At 29.1% G+C, this 18,294-nt stretch overlaps 3 protein-coding genes across 3 annotated transcripts; 2 read left to right on the forward strand and 1 right to left on the reverse strand.

Moving 5' to 3' along the window:
- The first annotated feature begins 6,032 nt into the window (after positions 1–6,032).
- On the forward strand, positions 6,033–7,802 carry LOC137825434 (GRF1-interacting factor 2-like). Its single transcript, XM_068631101.1, has 4 exons — positions 6,033–6,107; positions 6,992–7,068; positions 7,267–7,354; positions 7,440–7,802. Exons 1-4 carry the CDS (start codon positions 6,033–6,035, stop codon positions 7,800–7,802), a joined length of 603 nt encoding a protein of 200 aa, XP_068487202.1.
- Positions 7,803–9,011: 1,209 nt separating this feature from the next.
- LOC137825808 (kelch repeat-containing protein At3g27220) lies at positions 9,012–13,599 on the forward strand. Its single transcript, XM_068631596.1, has 6 exons — positions 9,012–9,448; positions 9,545–9,774; positions 10,923–11,093; positions 11,738–11,843; positions 12,078–12,284; positions 13,173–13,599. Exons 1-6 carry the CDS (start codon positions 9,116–9,118, stop codon positions 13,341–13,343), a joined length of 1,218 nt encoding a protein of 405 aa, XP_068487697.1. The 5' UTR covers positions 9,012–9,115; the 3' UTR covers positions 13,344–13,599.
- Positions 13,600–14,648: 1,049 nt separating this feature from the next.
- LOC137825611 (F-box/kelch-repeat protein At1g51550) lies at positions 14,649–18,083 on the reverse strand. Its single transcript, XM_068631321.1, has 2 exons — positions 17,288–18,083; positions 14,649–15,844 (listed from the first exon to the last, which is right to left on the reverse strand). The coding sequence occupies exons 1-2, from the start codon at positions 17,712–17,714 to the stop codon at positions 14,862–14,864; spliced, it is 1,410 nt and encodes a 469-aa protein (XP_068487422.1). The 5' UTR covers positions 17,715–18,083; the 3' UTR covers positions 14,649–14,861.
- Between the last annotated feature and the right edge of the window lie 211 nt (positions 18,084–18,294).

Raw genomic sequence — 18,294 nt, forward strand, 5'->3', positions numbered from 1 at the left:
TTATTTAAAAAAAAATCAATAACACTAAACAAAATATAGAAAATGAAAGGATGGAGTAAGTAATACGAAAATGAAAATCTAAACTTAATAAAATGACATAAGTTAAAAAAGTTAATGCTAATATTTTTAATTGATAATAATAATAATAATAATTTATATTTTACAACGAATTATTTGTTGTTAAAAATCTAGCTAATTATTTTTTAAAATAATATTAATTTTAATATGATATGAAATAATATGAATAATATATAGTATATATTAATTCATTTAAATAAATTCAAATCAAAATATACACAACAATAACCAGGTAATCAATATATAATTATGCATATTTATAAATTAAAGTAACAAAATAAATTCAACTTAATTCCTGTAGGAACATAAATAAAGGTGTTATTATGTGCTAAACTACTTTTTATATATATATATATATATATATAAATATGAATATGAATATGAGAATAAATCTTTTTAATTTTGTTAATTTAAATCTACTATAAAATTGAATAAAATATATCAGAATATACTAACTTTCCAATTAAAAAAAAACTATATCATTACGCTATCAATTAGAATGTTGAAAATAACAAAATATATCATAAATAAATGCAATGACCTGGTAATTATAAAAACCCTTTCACAAATTTTAATAAAATAATTGCTGTACAATTTAAAATAAAAAGTATATAAGATAATGATTTAATCAATTCAGTTAACTTTGATGATTATATATTTTTATGAAAAAATAGTTAAATAAAGAGTCACATTTGAAAGAAAAAAATTCAGTAAAGTATATTTGATGGATAATTTGATTTTGTGATAATTTTTTTTACTATAATAATATAACATATATATGTAGTTGATTACTACATAATTAAAAATAAAAATATTTTAAAAATGTAATATTACACTTTTATGTAATTGTGCATTAATTATGAAAAAATGAGATATTTTACATTTTTATTTTAGAATGAGAATGTCGAGTACACTAAGTAATCACATATATTGTGTTGAATCATTCCTTATTTAAAATGATTATCATGTATGTATGCATTATATTGATTTTCTTTTCACTTCTCGTATGTAGAACTAGTATATAAATAAATGAATATGCAACTCTTTTTTTGTCATAACTAACTCTTCTATCAACATTTTTCTTTTCTAAGGTCTTCAGAGTCAACTCTTCTACCAAAATCTTCTTCATACAAAATGATGTGGACAAAGCAATTTACCAAGAACATGTTCATTCTCTTCTTTTTCTCAACAGGAGTTTTGGCAGCTATCGACCTGGTAGATGGGCACCACCGTAGACTTCTTCAAGTGGGTTATACTTATATCCCTGTGGCTGCTGATGCTCCTGTGAATGATCAACCTTTTGATATATCTCATTTGACTGGTCTTATTGTGTTCATTTCCTGCAGTGCTGTGTTTGCCTTCTTGTATCTCATCGCTTGGATATGTGGCTCCAATATACCTTACTACTCATTGACCAAACATTGATAATATGCATACAAATTTCACTTTTAGAACCATTAGGTTATTGTTTTGATAATATTTATGATATTAATGAGGATAGTTTATCAATTATTTGTTTATGATTGTGTAATATTCATTATTATTAAAGAAATAAAATTCCAGTTTTTTTTATACTTCTAAGCTCTTGCGTGCATAAGCTTTTTTATTTTATCTATAAAGTTGTTGACAAGATACATTTTATTTTATGTAATGGTTTGATATTGATTATTGGAAACTTGAATTTCCATGAAAGATTGAATTTATTGAAATTAGATGGTTTGAAATTGATATGGTTTCAATATTTTTAGAAATTTAGGTGTTTACTTATTTTTCTCCAAATTACAATTTTTTTTTTAAAATAACATCAACTTATGCATAAGTTCACACTATTTTTTTTTATATTTTTTTATAACAGTATATTTTTTTTTTAGGAAAACTCTCTTTTAATCATATAGGCAAAATTAACGAAAAATATTAAGATAAAAATGTTTAAAATATTTTAAAAATAAGATTAGAAAAATATTTTTTTAGAAATATAAGGGTGAAACTATAAAAAATAAATATATAAAATGAAAAGATGGAGTAAGTAATGCAAAAAAAAAAATCTAAACTTAATAAAATGACATAGGTTATTCATTAAAAAAGATTAAATAAAAATTATTTTTAGAGATTAAAATAATTAATTACTATTTTACTATATTAAATATCATCTTATAAACTAAAAAAATTATTAATACATAAAATAATTTTTACTATTAATAAAAATTTATAAAATAATTTTTATATTAATATTTAACTATTATCTACTAAAGTTTTAGTTACTTACTATTTTATATTATAAACTAATCTCTATTAGTCTTAATATAAAATTAATCTCTATTAGTCTTGTAGAGATTAATTTATAATCTAAAATATTAGTAGATAAAATATTAATAACTAATTTAAAAATTATTGTATAAATTTTTATTAATAATAAAAATCACTTTAAATAAAAATATTTTTTTTTTCCTAAAATAATATTTAACTTAGTTAATTTTTTTTTTATTTCTAAATTTGATTACTATTCAATACTATTTATATGATTATTAACTTTTAAATTGTACGAAGTCATTTCAATTATTTAATCTAAAAGTTAAAAATAACTTATAATGTTTTCAAAATAATTTTCTAATTATACAATTTAAAGTTATTTTTAAATAAAAAATAACTATAATTATATAACTCAAATAGCAAAATATTTTTGGATTATAACATTTAAAAGCTATTTAGAATTCACATTCTAAAAGTTCTTCTTTAACCCTGAAAGACATTTTTTACTGTACAATTTTAAATATTAGATGGTTAATCACAATTATTCAAATGAAACGAAAAAAAACTTTGATTAAATCTATATCAATATATATACAAAATTCTTAACAGATTCTATTATATACATTTTATATTTCTATTTATATTTTTAAAATTAAAAGAAAGTATAATATATAATTAGACTCTTCACATATTTCATATTCTTATTTTATTTTTAATTAAATTTTAAAATTGTACAAATTATAGCATTTATAATTATAATTATGATATATAGAGGGAAATCTTCCTCTCGCTGTATATAAATCTTATATTCTTATTATACACTTAATTCTATTTTAAAATAAAAAAATATATAATAATAATATAATATATAAAGAATATACAAATTTAATATTCTCTTTTTACTTTTAATTAGATTTCAAAATAATAAAAAATAAAATAAAATAACTAAATACTAAAAATGAGTATTGTGTAATTACTTATTGTTTTTATATATAACTACCATTATTAATATTTTTTAAAGTCTCTTTTTCATGGATTATGGACAAATTCCTCATACATAAAACAAAATCAGAATCATTAATACAAATTATGATTTAAGATTTTTGAGAAACATACATTATAGACATATTCGGATAAAATTAAAAGGTAATATTTTAATGTTTATTAAAATATTTAATTTTTTATTGTGTTAAATAATTTAATAAAAGTAACATGACTGATTTTTTTTTTAAATGCGGAAAAGTTAGTATTCCCCCATTAACCATTTTTCAAAACATTATTTCTTGGAAAACTTTGTTTCCGTAAATATTATTTTCTTAAAATAAACCAAATATAGAAAAATAATAATTTCCCAAATGCTATTTTTTCTCTACACACTGTAAGGTAATTGTATATCAATTAATTGACTGATTTAATTGTTTACATTATTTAACTTCTTTCTTTAATTTTTTAATGAAGTTATTAATACATTATTTTTATGAAAAATCTATATTATATTTATTTTATTCTAGAGACATCATAAAATTTTGTATATGTAATCTATATAAAAGAAATTTTCCATATAATGATAATCTTAAAAAATATAATTGAAGTAATATATATATATATTGATTTTGATAAATTTTATTAAAAATCATGTCGATCATAATTACAATAATTATATATATATATATATATATATATATATTTTGAATAGATAAAGAAAAAGAATAGAATAAATGAAGTATCACGTAATTGGTTTTGAAAAAAAATCCTTTATATGTTTTAAAATTAAAATAATAAATTTTAAAGTAAAGAAATTATCGTATAAAACTAAAAGCAAAGTTATGAGCAATGCACATTTCTTGCTCACATAAGATGAGTTAAAACTTAAAATTTTATTGAACATGATTAATTTTATGTCACAAGAATACCTTTTTTATGAAACTTCATTTTTTAACTCTTGTACTTCGTCTTAGTATCTAAAACTAAAAAAATACAAAATAATTAAAATGCTAAATATTAGAAACTTCTTGATTGGAAATATAAATTTGAATATATTAGAAGTGAACCATCTAATTCGATCTGAATTTCCTTTTTTTGGGATATTATATTTTTATAATCAAATTAAATTTAAATTAATGTCATTTTTAATTATTTTGTACAACTAAGTTTGAATTCAAATTTGAATTATATTAAAGATTAATAAACATTGATTTAAAAATTTAGACGATTTACATATAGATTATTTGTTAATATTAACTCGTTACGTTATATAATATTTATAATATAATTGTAATATTTTGGATTTTTTATTCATAAGAATTTAGCATGTAGTTAGATATTTAGGGCATCTAAAATTCAAAATGAATTGAGTTAGACTCCTTAGTTATTAAAATTTATTTCACTCATATCATAAATTTTTTTCTGAATATTGTACACTTCATAAGTATTTTCTTTTCAACGGAAACATTTTGAAAGGAAAATAGTGATTATAAAATATTTGTTTTCATTAGTTTTTAGTTGAAAAATTATGTGATTTAATTATATAAAAATGAAAATATATTTATAAAAATAATATTTTTAAAATTAAAATTTATATAATAAAATCACATAATATATGTGTGTGTATTATTTAAATACATATTAATATTCATATAAATCTTAATGTATTTTTAAAACACTATATACATATCTATAATTTAATAATATACTACTAAAAATAATTAAGAAATAAATTACAATAATAAAATATAATAAATTAGAAATTCAATATTTGAATACCTATTTATTTATTATTACAATAATATAATATAATAATCCATATTTATTGATAAAATTGATGATTGGTAATTGACACTACATACATGGGAGCCTATGGTAGAAGACAAAACTTTTCATAATATTAGGAATTTTAATTTTTAGGAATAACTAAATTTTGGTTTGTTGGTGAAAGATATTTGTATAAATATTTATCAAAATCATTAATTTATCACCACATTTAATGATTTAGAAAAATACCATGGTATATTTTTAATGGGTTTTCTAATTTTATTTTGCTAGGTTAAAATTTCTATTTTTATTTAGACTTTTCTTATAAAGCATTTTTTATTTATTTATGATATGTTTACAACCTAAGTGAATCTTCCAACTTACAAATGCTAAAAGTAGAAGAAGAGAAAAAATCTTTTAGTGAAGAAATGTGAATTCATATAAGATGATTTTTTTTATAAAAGATTGTAAAGTCGTGTATTTAACTATGGAGTTATGAAAGTAACATTTTTTTTTCTTTTCAGGAAGCACCACTAAGATCATTCATGGAAATTTTGTTGGGTGATGATGTTATTTTTCAAAAACAATTCCTTCTGTATAACTAAAACTCTACCTGATAGTAACTGCAGCTCTGAGGAGTGAATCCAAGTTAAGAGTGGCTTAAATCTACTCTTCCATGGTACCTATTTTATATCTCTTTCTCATTCTTTGCTCCATCTCAGGTACCTACTGCTTTTGCTTCTTTCATATTGGCTACTTTTCTGGTTTGTTTCTGTTAAAAAGTCCATTTTAAGTTTTGCAAATTCTAAAAGCCATTGTAAAAATATTATAACTTATCAGTTTTGGATTTTGAAAATTATAGTTTTTTTTTTATCTAGTAATATTGAAAATTAAGATTTGATTATTGGTTTTATTGAAAATTCAAACTATAAATTGAAAAGAAAAGTATGACAATGACCAGAAAAATGAACCAGTCACCACAGAATTTGCCGGTTCCCAGAACGATAACCACCAACGATGTTCAATGGGTATGGTACATTCTTTGATGTTTTTAATAGACTATGTATAAGAAATGTTATTGCCATTTGGAAGTTCATCTTTTGCCTCTTTATTACAGTTAATTGTTGTGTATCACTTGAAGTTTCACTCATGTATAAATGAGTAAAATGAATAATATGCAAGTAAACAAATTCATAAATCTATTGATTTAAGATTGCAAAGTTAAAAATGGTGCACTAATAGAATTATAGCACTTGTTTACTCTGATACAATTTCAGAATGCCCTTCATAATTCACCCTCAAATACCTTTTTTTTCTATAAAAGTTTTCATATTAAACATCATTATATAACTTGACATCTCAGTTAGACTGACACCTCAAATAATAACAATCATAGAAAAACTAAATCAAAACCCATATGTTAACAAAAATGATATATAGATAAATGATACCTATTCATAAAGAATTCTAAGAACAGACTAGATAGAAACTCATTATACCAATGAAATAATTCTCTACGAAATAAATAATAAATTAGCCAACTTATTAGCACACATTCCCTTCACAAACAATATAAGTAACCCTAAACCTGATTTTTCCACGGTAATTAAGACAAGTATTCTATCGATTACGAAACATTCACTAAACATTAGTTATAGCAGTATACGCTACACAAACCAAAACAGAATCACATTAAGTTAAATATTAGTAAGTTTCATCTTTTAAACTTCTCTTTTGAACTTCCCCATAACATGTATAACTCCATAAAACTCAACATAAAAACAACCTCCCATACTTTATTACTTGATTTTCTATGATAGTTTAGGCCTATTTTTGAATAATTGCCTTAGATTTTTGGCTTCATGGCATCATCGCGTTTAATTTTAATGGCTTGTTATGTCACATGATGCAGTATCTTGATGAGAATAAGAGGCTGATTATGGCAATATTTGAAAATATGACACTCAGGAAATTTGATAACTGTGCCCAGTAAGTGACCTTAATTTTGTCTACATATTTTATTAATGATTTGTTCTGTGACTTTTGGTTTGAATTTAATTAGTGGTACGTGAGTTGTAGGCAAATTCTTGGAACATGATCTGATTTTCTACAAGTAGCATTTGACACTGTTTGCATCTTTCACAAGTTTTATGTAATGGTGTGGTTGTGAATGCTTGCATGTCTTAGGTACCAACAGCAGCTTCAAAAGAATTTAATGTATTTAGCAACACTTGCTGATTGGCAACATTCACAAACACAAGGCATGTCTTCACAGGTAAAAATTTACCATTTCTGATCCTTTGAAGTCTATGAACTGATACAAGTAATTTACCTTGCTTTGATTACCTCATTTTGGACAGTTGCAGAAGATGATGCAACCAGAATACTATATGCAACATCCTCAGATTGCAGCACCAGCTCAACAACTAAGAATTTCCCCTCCAAATATGCCATTGCAATTTGCTAATCCACAACAACAGCTACACCAACACCCTGTTCAAGGGCAAGTAGCACTGAGAGGTGGATGGATAGGTAATGGCACAAATCCAAGGTATGGTGAGACTGCTTTTGGAGGTGGCAAGAGTGGTGGCTCAAATTCAACTGCAAGTCTTAATGATGCATGTGGGGGAAGCATGCAAGGACCTTCTGATGGCAGAGATGGCCAGGGAAACCACTCAACTGCTAACCATCACAATATTGGTTCATCTGATCTCCAAGACTAAATTACACTGCTGCATGATTTGTTTTTGTTTTAAATTTGTTCTTATGATCTTGATAAGTTTGTTAAACTAATTCTACACATACATAACAAAGTTGTTAAGAAGATCTAATTTTACTTTTATTTTTCATTAAGTATATCTAAGTATATTAAGTATAAGTATATTAAATATATCTAAGTATGTCTTGAAAAATCATCAACTATGATAAAAAAAAGTATCTATGCTGTATATAGATGTAATATGAAAAACAACCCAAATATTTATATGGATAAGATGAAACCCATCAAAGGTGACACATTTACTAACCCAAAAACTAAATGTATGTTGTTTAGCAAAGTACTAAAAATTACATATATTTTTATTATTATTATATTGAATGTGTAGAGTTTTTTTTACATACACAATCTAGGATCTTATTAGAGTGGTGATCAAGTCTAAAATGTCAAATATAATTGAACATTATTAAAACGATTGTTATGAGAATTAACAAAATTCATGTCTTCAATAATGACAATAAGCCTAATTATCTACAACATATAAATATTATGTATTTGATATTTTTTTTATGTAAAAATAAACATTGTAAACTAAAACAATTAATAAACTTTTGAGCTAGTACTCTACCAAGTTAAAACCTGGGATTGGTTTTAAGAATACATAATATTAAATTTTGTTTAAAAATGTTTATAAACATGTTCTTTTTAAACCATAAGATTATATATAATAAAAGTGTAGAATTAAAAAGAAAAGAAAATAATTGTTTCTTCGTAAAATTAAAATTTTACACAAGAACTTTTTAAATTTATAAGAAAATTAATATCTTATTTTTTAAAAAATCTTATCAATTATGGTATAATTAACATTTTGATTATTTTAAATAATAATTACTTTTATAAAAATAAATTTTGTTACTTTCTAAATTGGTATTAGTAAATAGTAATCAGTAATTATTTAGATTACTTTAATGATTAAGCAATGATATATATATATACTAAATAGTTTCCTTCAAGACGAAAATCACATCAAGATCAAAAGAAATTTAAAACTAGAAAACCTCGGGCTAACAAAAATTAATAAATAAATTCTATTTATCAATCAAGGTAAAGAAAAGATTAATAAATTTTAAAATAAAATAGGAAATAAAGAAATTAGAAACAGTGATGGTAAAATATTTTATCCATAATAAAACTGTAAAAAGAAAATATTTGATCAAAATTAGAAAAAGAAGAGATAAAAACGTGAGCAAGAAGAAAGAGGCGTGGGAGAGTGAGAATGGTGTGTGAGCAGAAGAAGTTTGGTTTCGTTGATTGATTGCAATGGTTCGAGCGTCGGTGAAGGTGGGTTCGGCGAAGCTGGTGGTGATCTGCGTGGGCCTATTGGGTTTTGCTCTCGTCGCCGACTTTCTATGGGCCTCCACCTCTTCCACGCTTCCCACTTCCAAACCCTCCACCTTAGTCATCCCTCACAACAAACATTACCAAAATGCCACTGCTTCTGGAAGGTTCCTCGCCGCCGCTTACGCCGATTTGGATGCGCCGCAACTGCACTGGCAGAAGATGGCTCCGGCTCCCGTTCCTCGCCTTGACGGAGCCGCCATTCAGATTCGCAATCTCCTCTTCGTCTTCGCGGGTTACGGCACCATCGATTACGTAACCGACTGCTCTCCTTTCGCTTTCAATCTCAATCGCCGTCGCCGTTGTTACTTTTCTTACGATTTTAATTCGTTTCTCTTTGTTTTGTTTCAGGTGCATTCTCACGTTGATGTGTACAATTTCAGTGACAATACTTGGGGAGTGAGATTCGACATGCCGAAAGAGATGGCGCATTCGCATTTGGGAATGGTGACCGATGGGAGATACATTTACGTCGTCACTGGACAGTATGGCCCGCAGTGCAGAGGTCCCACTGCTCATACGTTTGTGCTCGATACTCAAACCAGGAAATGGCGGGATCTACCTCCTTTGCCGGTACCTAGGTTTGTGTCATGCTTCAAATTTATCTTTCCCTTTGCAATTAACATGCTGCAGAATTGATTTCGTTATTTTCCCCGTTTTGTTGTTCTTTGTGTTGTTCAGGGAGTGGTAGAACAAATTACTAGTGCTAGATCTTGGTCTCCCCTAGATATTATTATTGGCAATCATTAACAACTTTTGTGGATCCTGCATGTAGTGGGAGCTTTATTATACGGGGTTGGGTTGTCCTGATTTGTTACCTTCTAAGCATTATGTATATTTTTTTTTCTCAAATAGAGATAATTTTTTGCAAGTTTAATCAGCTGGTTTATATTCTTTCCAATATACCTAAAAGTCTCATATCTCTTACCACTCTTACGAGTTGAGATCAGTGATAGTTTATAAACACCTTATTTCCTTAACCCATTGGCGTGCTTCTTCGGGCATAAAATCGTGACGGAACCACTAAATGCCAAGTGGACAATAATACTTTGGACGGGTGACCCTAATGAAACATAAACAACAGATTCAGAGGAAAGGGAAAGGATCTGGTCAATCTCACTTTTTCCCACCTTCTTTCTTGGTTTCCGGCTGTGCTCTGTACCTGTATTGGATGGTGCACAAATTTTCGTCACAGACAAGAGGTTCTAAAAAACCAGGATGTGCAGGTGCACAGGTGTGTGAATGGTTCATCTAATCTCCTTTCATAAAAAAAAAATTCAACTAATTAAGTTGGAGGCGTGCGGAAGAAGTAACAGATGAATAAACTGTAGCACAGCAGTAGACTGAAAAAGAAGATAAAGGAGTTGGATTTGTACATTTATAAGATGAGTAGTTAAGCAAGAACACAGGCTTGTGTTATTTTTATTTACAGTAATGTTTTTCTAATTATATTAGTAAATATATTATGATGGAGATTAATCATGGCCAAAACTAATGATAATTCTACACGAATATCATGGTTACCCCAAATATTAGTACATTTATCAGCAAAATAACAATAACAATTTATTAACTGCATTTAGAACAGAATCAAAGTTATTTTTGGCAATATTATGTTGGGTTTCCCTAGTCTGGCTTTCCTTTTGCTTATGATAAAATCATTTATGTGCTCTTTCTTTCTTGTATCATGGTTTTGGGTGGAAGTTTCATATGACTGTATTATTTTCAGGTATGCACCAGCAACTCAACTTTGGAGAGGTAGACTTCACGTGATGGGTGGCAGTAAGGAGAATCGACATACACCTGGATTAGAACACTGGAGTCTTGCTGTGAAGGATGGAAAAGCTTTAGAAGAGGAGTGGAGGAGTGAGATACCTATTCCTCGTGGTGGACCTCACAGGTTTGTGAACTGACTGAACCGAATTTGTTTGATTGAGCTAATGAGTGCTAGAAGAGTACCACGATATGTCGTATTAGTGCCATTGAGTATTGAATTCTGTTATAGCCATAAAAATATTAATTGGAATTAACAAATAGTTATAACTTTCTCTCTCTCAAATCAGTGTGTTTTACTACTATTGCTATCTACATGTTTTTTACATAATTATTTGTTTATTTTGCATTGATATGAAAGTCACATCTTGTTAATCTTGAACCATTTTGGTCTCTTGGGTAGCCTTTTTGAGATTAGAAAAACTTCATTGCTTCCTTTTCATACCCTCCGCTCATTTGAACTTCTCAATTGGATTTTATACTCCGTATTTGGTGTCCTTTTGATTGGAGTGTGACAAAACAACATGGGAGTTTATTTTGTTTTCTTGTACTTTCTAGCATTATCGTTTTCAATCTGTTCTCTTATCCCTTATGATTCTTTTAACCTTTATATTGCAAAGGGCTGTAAACTTTGTTGTGTTCAAAATAATGAAATATGATACAGTTTTTCAATGGTGTGTTTAGGGTTCCAAGCATTATAATATAGGTTTATTAAAATGCCTTTTTATGTGTTTATGTTTCCTGGAATTTATTATTTATATATTCTTTTAGGGCTTGTGTTGTGGTTGATGATCGTCTTTATGTTCTTGGTGGTCAAGAAGGTGATTTTATGGCCAAACCTGGGTCCCCTATTTTTAAGTGTTCACGCAGACCAGAGGTATGCCATGTATTCCATTGTATTATTCTTGTCTTATTTTCTGAAATTAAGGACAACTTTGGTATCCTGAATATCAGTTGTACGAGCCAAAGTTTTTGTGTTTCATCTCCTTATCTCTAAATTGAATTGATAGTATATACGAACAATTTCTTTGTAATATGATACTAAATTGTGTTCTTCGACAATGCTGTCCCGTGGTTTGGCACTCTGTCTCACTGTTCGTTTTCATGTCAGGTTGTCTATACTGATGTTTACATGCTGGATGATGAGATGACGTGGAAAACGTTACCTCCAATGCCAAAACCAAACTCACATATTGAATTTGCTTGGGCGCTTGTAAATAACTCCATTGTCATTGTTGGAGGCACAACAGAAAAGCACCCTGTAACCAAGAAGATGGTTTTAAACGGAGAAGTGGTCCAGTTTAACTTGAATACTTCGGTAACTATTTCGCTTTTCAAAGCACTGGGAAATGGGTCTCCATTTTTGCATATTTCTTCATATTCAATCATCATATGAATTTAATTATCATACACATATTACTCAATTACACGTGAGAATGCTCATAAATACTCTTTTTGGTCCTATTTATATAAAACCCTTTTCAAAAAGTTATTTGCCCCTTTTTATAAGTTCCCTTTGTAATTGTTTGATACATTCATTATTTTTTTTCTTAAAATACATTTAATTTATTGACTTCTTTTAACAAAAAGGTAAAGTAGTTAATGTTAGAAATTAACAACATAAAAGTTTCTTTCTGATTCGAGTACATTAGTAGCCAGGATACTCAAGTCTTGCTCATCTAAATTATTCTTTGACTTTAAGTATAATACGCATAATTTTGAAACAACTATACGAATTATTGACAAAATTAACTCTTATCCTAATTAGTTGAAAAGATCTTCTAAAAAGGGATGGAGGCAGTATTCCATTTTAGTATTTTCCTTGTGTTACCCTCCATTCACTTTAGCAGGAAAATTGGTATTTGACAACAAATTCTTGGACTATCTTCCATTGCCTTGGAGTTATTGTAATTTGGTATTAAGCTAATTAGCTTACCATATCTTAATTCTAAGTTCACATCCTTTGCCACCTGTTGATTTTCCGGAGTGTTAATATTGTGAGTTGATGAAGTGAGATTGTAGTGTTAATATTGTGAGTTGATGAAGTGAGATTGTAAAGTGCATATATATGATAAGACGAGTCTACACATGTAGTTTCATTACGTAACTGACACAAGGAATAGTATGATTTGCTTTCAAGACACAACAACATATATGTGTAATTTGTCACTGATTGTTGTTTATTTCTCCTGTTATCAATTCTCAGAAGTGGTCAGTGATTGGAAAATTACCATTCCGAGTGAAAACCACTCTAGTTGGATTTTGGAATGGATGGTTGTACTTCACTTCAGGACAGCGAGACAAGGGACCTGATGATCCATCACCCAAAAAGGTTATTGGAGAGATGTGGAGAACAAAATTAAAACTGAATGAGTGAGCAATTGCTGTGGAATCTTTTAGTTACGTCTTTCTCCAAAAGCAGAGGCCAAAACATTGCACATTCTTTGTCAATACAATATTCATTGTTGTAATTCCGAGAATGACTGTAATTTAATTTAACATTTACAGTTCTCATCAATTTTTTACTCTCCCCCTCCCCATATATTTTTAGCTTTTGTATTCAAGTAAATATTCACAGATAAACTTAGTTTATGCTAATTAATTGTAATTCTTATAGTCCTTATTATTGGAAATTTTGTGTTCAACTCTTCCCAACACTGGAAGAGTTCTTTCTCTTGAAGTAGCTCAACTTGACCAAAATTAGAATTTAATGAGTTTTAAGTGACTTTTAATTATGCAATGGTTTAGATAAAAAAAATACTATGACATTTATCCCAAAGATTTGAGATTCTTCTTTTGCACTTTGTTTTATTCAATTTTAGAAAACATAGCATCTTAACTTCCAATTTAATGACCTAATTAAACAATATCAGCAACATTTTCTCAGCTATTTTCTTAATACTTCCCTTAAAAGGAACATTTTAACTTAAATAGTTTTATTTAGTCAAGATTTTTTAATCTATTGTGCTGTGTTGTACTGTATAATGTTATTGATATTAATATTAAAGTAGATGACTTTAATTTTGATACCTGCACGGAATTTGCTTTATGTTGAACATAAATTATAAAAATCAATTAAAATAATTGTAATTTATATTTTGTTTTCTTTTTAAAATATTTATAATAATTTTTGTAATCAAATGTTGTTTATAGAAACTAAAGATTTTCTCAATAAAAAATTAACATCCTTATAAATATTTAATTACTCGACTACTTTAATAGAGTGAAATATATATTTTGATTTTTTGTTAAAAATATAATTTCTTAATCAATTTATTTTTACAATATATGATACAATTCTTATATCCTTTTGAAAATATAAAGTTGGAACAATTTCAAAACTAATTATAAAAAAAATATTTTGTAGCATACATTACAAGAAGTAAAAAATAGAATTGTTGCTTAAGTGCCTTTGAATCTATATTGAAAAACACATTTATGAACTATTTTGTGTATAATTAATTTCTAGAAGACAATCCTATACATGGATATATTGTTTATTTGTTTTCTTGCTAGTCTCTTGACAAAAAAACATGCTTCTTTTTCACCAAATTTTAGGTTCAAAATATATAATGATTCTGACTTATCTACGTAATATATTTGATATTTATAATGTTAACTTAGTTATTTTCTTCAACAATGTATTAAGGGTTTAAAATTTGCTCATCTAATAGTGCAAACGTTTTGGTAATCCTCACAATCATACCATTCATTGCTTTCCAATTATGTAGTGACAGTTCATACACAATACTTGATGCAGCTGCTATATCCTTTACAACAGCCAAACACAATAAGGCACTACACTGTGACTGTGACTGTGACCAGATAATGGTATGTAGTTGGAAGACACTGTACAATACAGAATAGTCTTTCTCAAGAAAGAGGCATTTACTAACTAAAGCTGAAGCACAAGCTCCACAAGAAAGAGCTCAGCATCAAACCTTAGTGCAGAAGGCTCAGAAGGCTGAAGAAAACCATCCACCATTCCACCAAATACATACAGATAACGCCCTGATCTGTCTGCACAAGCACGGTGGAATGATCTAGCTCTTGCCTCAAAACCACTTGATTTCCACCTTTTCCACATTCTTGCCATTGACTCTTTCTTGGAGCTCACTGTGGTTGGATGCTGCAGAGTGATGTAAGGGTAAGGAATGGCACTGATGTCCAACACCCAAAAATCATTTTTCCTGTGTCTATATGAGTCTTCTCCTCCATAAATTAGCAATCTGCTCCCCAAAACCAAAGTTGCTGTGTGACCAACTCTAGGGAGAGAAACACCATCTGATATGCTTTGCAAATCATAAACTATTTGCACCCATTTGAAATAACCTTGATATGTATCCAATAACCAAACATCATCAAGCACCTCATAACCCAACCCTCTTCCTCCAAATAGTATTGTCCTGCTTCTGCCAATGCATGTCAAGGTGTGTCCTGAACGTGGTGGAGGTGAAGGGTATGACACAATCTCATGCCAAGTTCCATGGCAGGGACTATCTGACAGCTCCAAGACCCATGTGTCCCCCAAACGGAGGCCATGAAGCCCAATACCCCCATGGATTATCATTCTCTTTTCATCAATGCAACATGCACCATGTGCCCCTCTTGGAGGTGGTGCAACATTGTCCACTTCAAGCATTTTCCATGAAAATGCTATGCCTTTGTTTTCATTCAACACAACTTGCCCCAACCATGTATCGTTTTGACGGTTGCCACGGTCATTGATTCCTCCAAAGAGCACAAGATAATCACCCATTTCCACACATGTATGCCCAAATCTCCCACTTGGAATGCCTGCATGGACTGTTTGCCATTTCAACATTCTCCGGAAATCATTGCCAATGTATGCCACCCTCGTGTCATCAAGGTGTCGTCCTAAACAACAACAAAACTATAATGATAATAACAGAATAAAACAAGGACAAGGAACAACAAGATATCAGTTACAAGGTACAAGGTAGCACTTCAATTGTTAAGATAATCTACAAAGGTTAATGATATCTTGAAAACCCAATAAATTATTACAACTACATAACAACTACTTTTTTATCCTACTTTCTTTATTTTCATTCACAACTACAGAAGTTTACATGATTCTCAAAACATCATTTTCCTTAAATAAATGAAAAAAAGAAATACAGCATTCTGATCAGAATGCAGTGCTAAATAAGGTGTCCTTGCTCCTGTATGTCAGAACATAATTTGGCTTTTCAAAGTGGACAAGATAAAAAGAAAAACAAAGTAAAACATCACAGTTCACAACAAGGGGAATCTCTGCAGACTTCCAACAAATAGAATGTGGCCCATTATGAATAGGGTTTGATCAAGTTTAGTCAATAATTCCCTTTCACTAAAAAATTAATTTAAAGATAGAAGAAACACTTTCATAATTTCTTCATCAAGCAGTAACTGGAAGGGAGGTAAACAGTAGTTCCCTTTCATGTTTCAAATATCATGTAGGTCAGATTTTCTGAAGTCTGTTTCTTTTCAATGTGCACATAAAGAAGGCCTAAAAGTCAGTCATAAATAATTAACCTAGGGAGAGGAAGAGCAAAAGGGACATGGTTTTTGGTTTCATAGGTGCTATACGAGTTTATATAAACAATTCTTTCTTAAGGCAAATTGAAAGTGTCATAGGGAAATTGATAGGCTTAATTATGTATATTAGTTATTGTAAAGAAGAAAGCTGAATATACACTTAACTCTCTCTAATGATAATCAATCTTGACAAAAAGATAACCACGGATTAATTCTCTTCACCCTTAAATTTAAGTCCCATGACCTTAAGTAAAGTTAGAATTCATCTCAAAAACTAGTTGGTATTAAGAAAAGTCACCTAACATATATATAAATAACACTCTAAGAATTGAGGCAAGTGATGAGAAACTTCCCAACATCCCACCACAACATGTGATTCAGGAAGATGACTAATAAGTTTTTATACTATGTTAGAATTGATCTCAAAACCAATTTACATGAAGTGAAGTGACAGCATCATCCCAAGAACTGAGATAACTGACATGATGAGGCTTCCCAACAGTAGCGACCAAAGTGGAACATGTAATGGTTAGATGGCTTAAGGTTACAAGCAAAGCCACCTAGGTAGGTTATAGGGACAAGTATACTGCATAATAATGCTGTACAATGGGGTTGGTTTAATAATTTTGTGTTGAATTCGATTCCCTTTGTAGTGGAAAAAGGACACAAGTTGTCTCCTTTTTGTTTCACCATATTAGGGGACACACATGATGAGAGGATATTTATGAGTACAACAGTAACAGAATCCAATTTAGAAGATGGAAAGAGAAAGTAACGAACCTCCCTCACAGCCGCCACCAAACAAGACAAGACAATCCGAGACAAAGTTGAGAGAGTGAGAGGCTCTGGCTGAGGGGAAATCCAAATCTGCATGTGGCTCTGACAGAAGTTTATGACAACAAACTGAATCCATCAGAGAGACTTGTCTGTAGAGCCTCATCCATGGGAACTGATGGTGGTGGTGATTGTTAGAGGAGTTGAGAAGTGCCTCAACACAAGTGGAACCTAAGTCCCTTTTGCACAAATATTTCCATAGAGTGTTTGAGGAAGTGAGAGACCTGAATCTCTTGCAAGTCATGGAAAGGGAGAGAATTGCATCTATGGGGAGGAGGAGGAGAATGGTTAAGAGGTAGTCCTGAGCCATGTTGGTGATTGGTGATCCACTTGAACTGTGGTTCCCACTTACACTGCCCTCATACTCCTCCATGGTTGTTGGAAGCTATCTTGTAGCAGAACAACCAAGTGATGCTGTTAATTATATGGCTGAAAGGGAAAGAAGAAGAAGAAGGAGAAGGAGAAGAAGAGGAGGAGGAAAGGGTTTGTTTGAGGAAAATGGCATGCTGAGAAGTGAGTGTGTTGTGTGAGAGACAGAGATAACTAGTAATGGTAAATGGTAAAGTGGTGAAAAGAATGTGTTTTGTTGTGTTGTGTGTGATGAGTTGAAGTTGAAGAAAATGGTAAAAATGTTGGAAGAGGAAAGAGATTGATGTAAGACAGGTGAAAGGGGTGGCCATTTGATTTGTCGTGTGTATGAAATAATGAGCATTGCCTTTTGTTTCAACATGTCTTGGCTCACATCTTCTCCTGCATGCCATCTCATGTTATCTGTCTGCACAACCCTAACAAAATCAAAGAATGAATCAAAAGGATCTCAAATCAATTCAATTTAATTAAATAAATATAACAATCCAAGACCCCACCACACATCTCCTTCATTTCAAAATACTAAAATACAACAATTTTTCTCATAAAATTATAATTTTATCTTAACAAAGATTTTATTTATA

Source organism: Phaseolus vulgaris, chromosome 8, assembly GCF_000499845.2.
Source record: "Phaseolus vulgaris cultivar G19833 chromosome 8, P. vulgaris v2.0, whole genome shotgun sequence".
NCBI classification, from domain to species: domain Eukaryota; kingdom Viridiplantae; phylum Streptophyta; class Magnoliopsida; order Fabales; family Fabaceae; genus Phaseolus; species Phaseolus vulgaris.

Bases quoted from the DNA above. Each gene is read 5' to 3' on its own strand.
- LOC137825434 (XM_068631101.1), top strand. From the start codon at position 6,033: ATGACCAGAAAAATGAACCAGTCACCACAGAATTTGCCGGTTCCCAGA. The intron at 6,108-6,991 runs GTATGGTACATT...CACATGATGCAG, and splicing joins CCACCAACGATGTTCAATGG to TATCTTGATGAGAATAAGAG. The intron at 7,355-7,439 runs GTAAAAATTTAC...CATTTTGGACAG, and splicing joins CACAAGGCATGTCTTCACAG to TTGCAGAAGATGATGCAACC.
- LOC137825611 (XM_068631321.1), bottom strand. From the start codon at position 17,714: ATGGAGGAGTATGAGGGCAGTGTAAGTGGGAACCACAGTTCAAGTGGA. The intron at 15,845-17,287 runs GTTCGTTACTTT...GTTGTTGTTTAG, and splicing joins TGGTGGCGGCTGTGAGGGAG to GACGACACCTTGATGACACG.
- LOC137825808 (XM_068631596.1), top strand. From the start codon at position 9,116: ATGGTTCGAGCGTCGGTGAAGGTGGGTTCGGCGAAGCTGGTGGTGATC. The intron at 11,094-11,737 runs GTTTGTGAACTG...ATATTCTTTTAG, and splicing joins CCTCGTGGTGGACCTCACAG to GGCTTGTGTTGTGGTTGATG. The intron at 12,285-13,172 runs GTAACTATTTCG...ATCAATTCTCAG, and splicing joins AGTTTAACTTGAATACTTCG to AAGTGGTCAGTGATTGGAAA.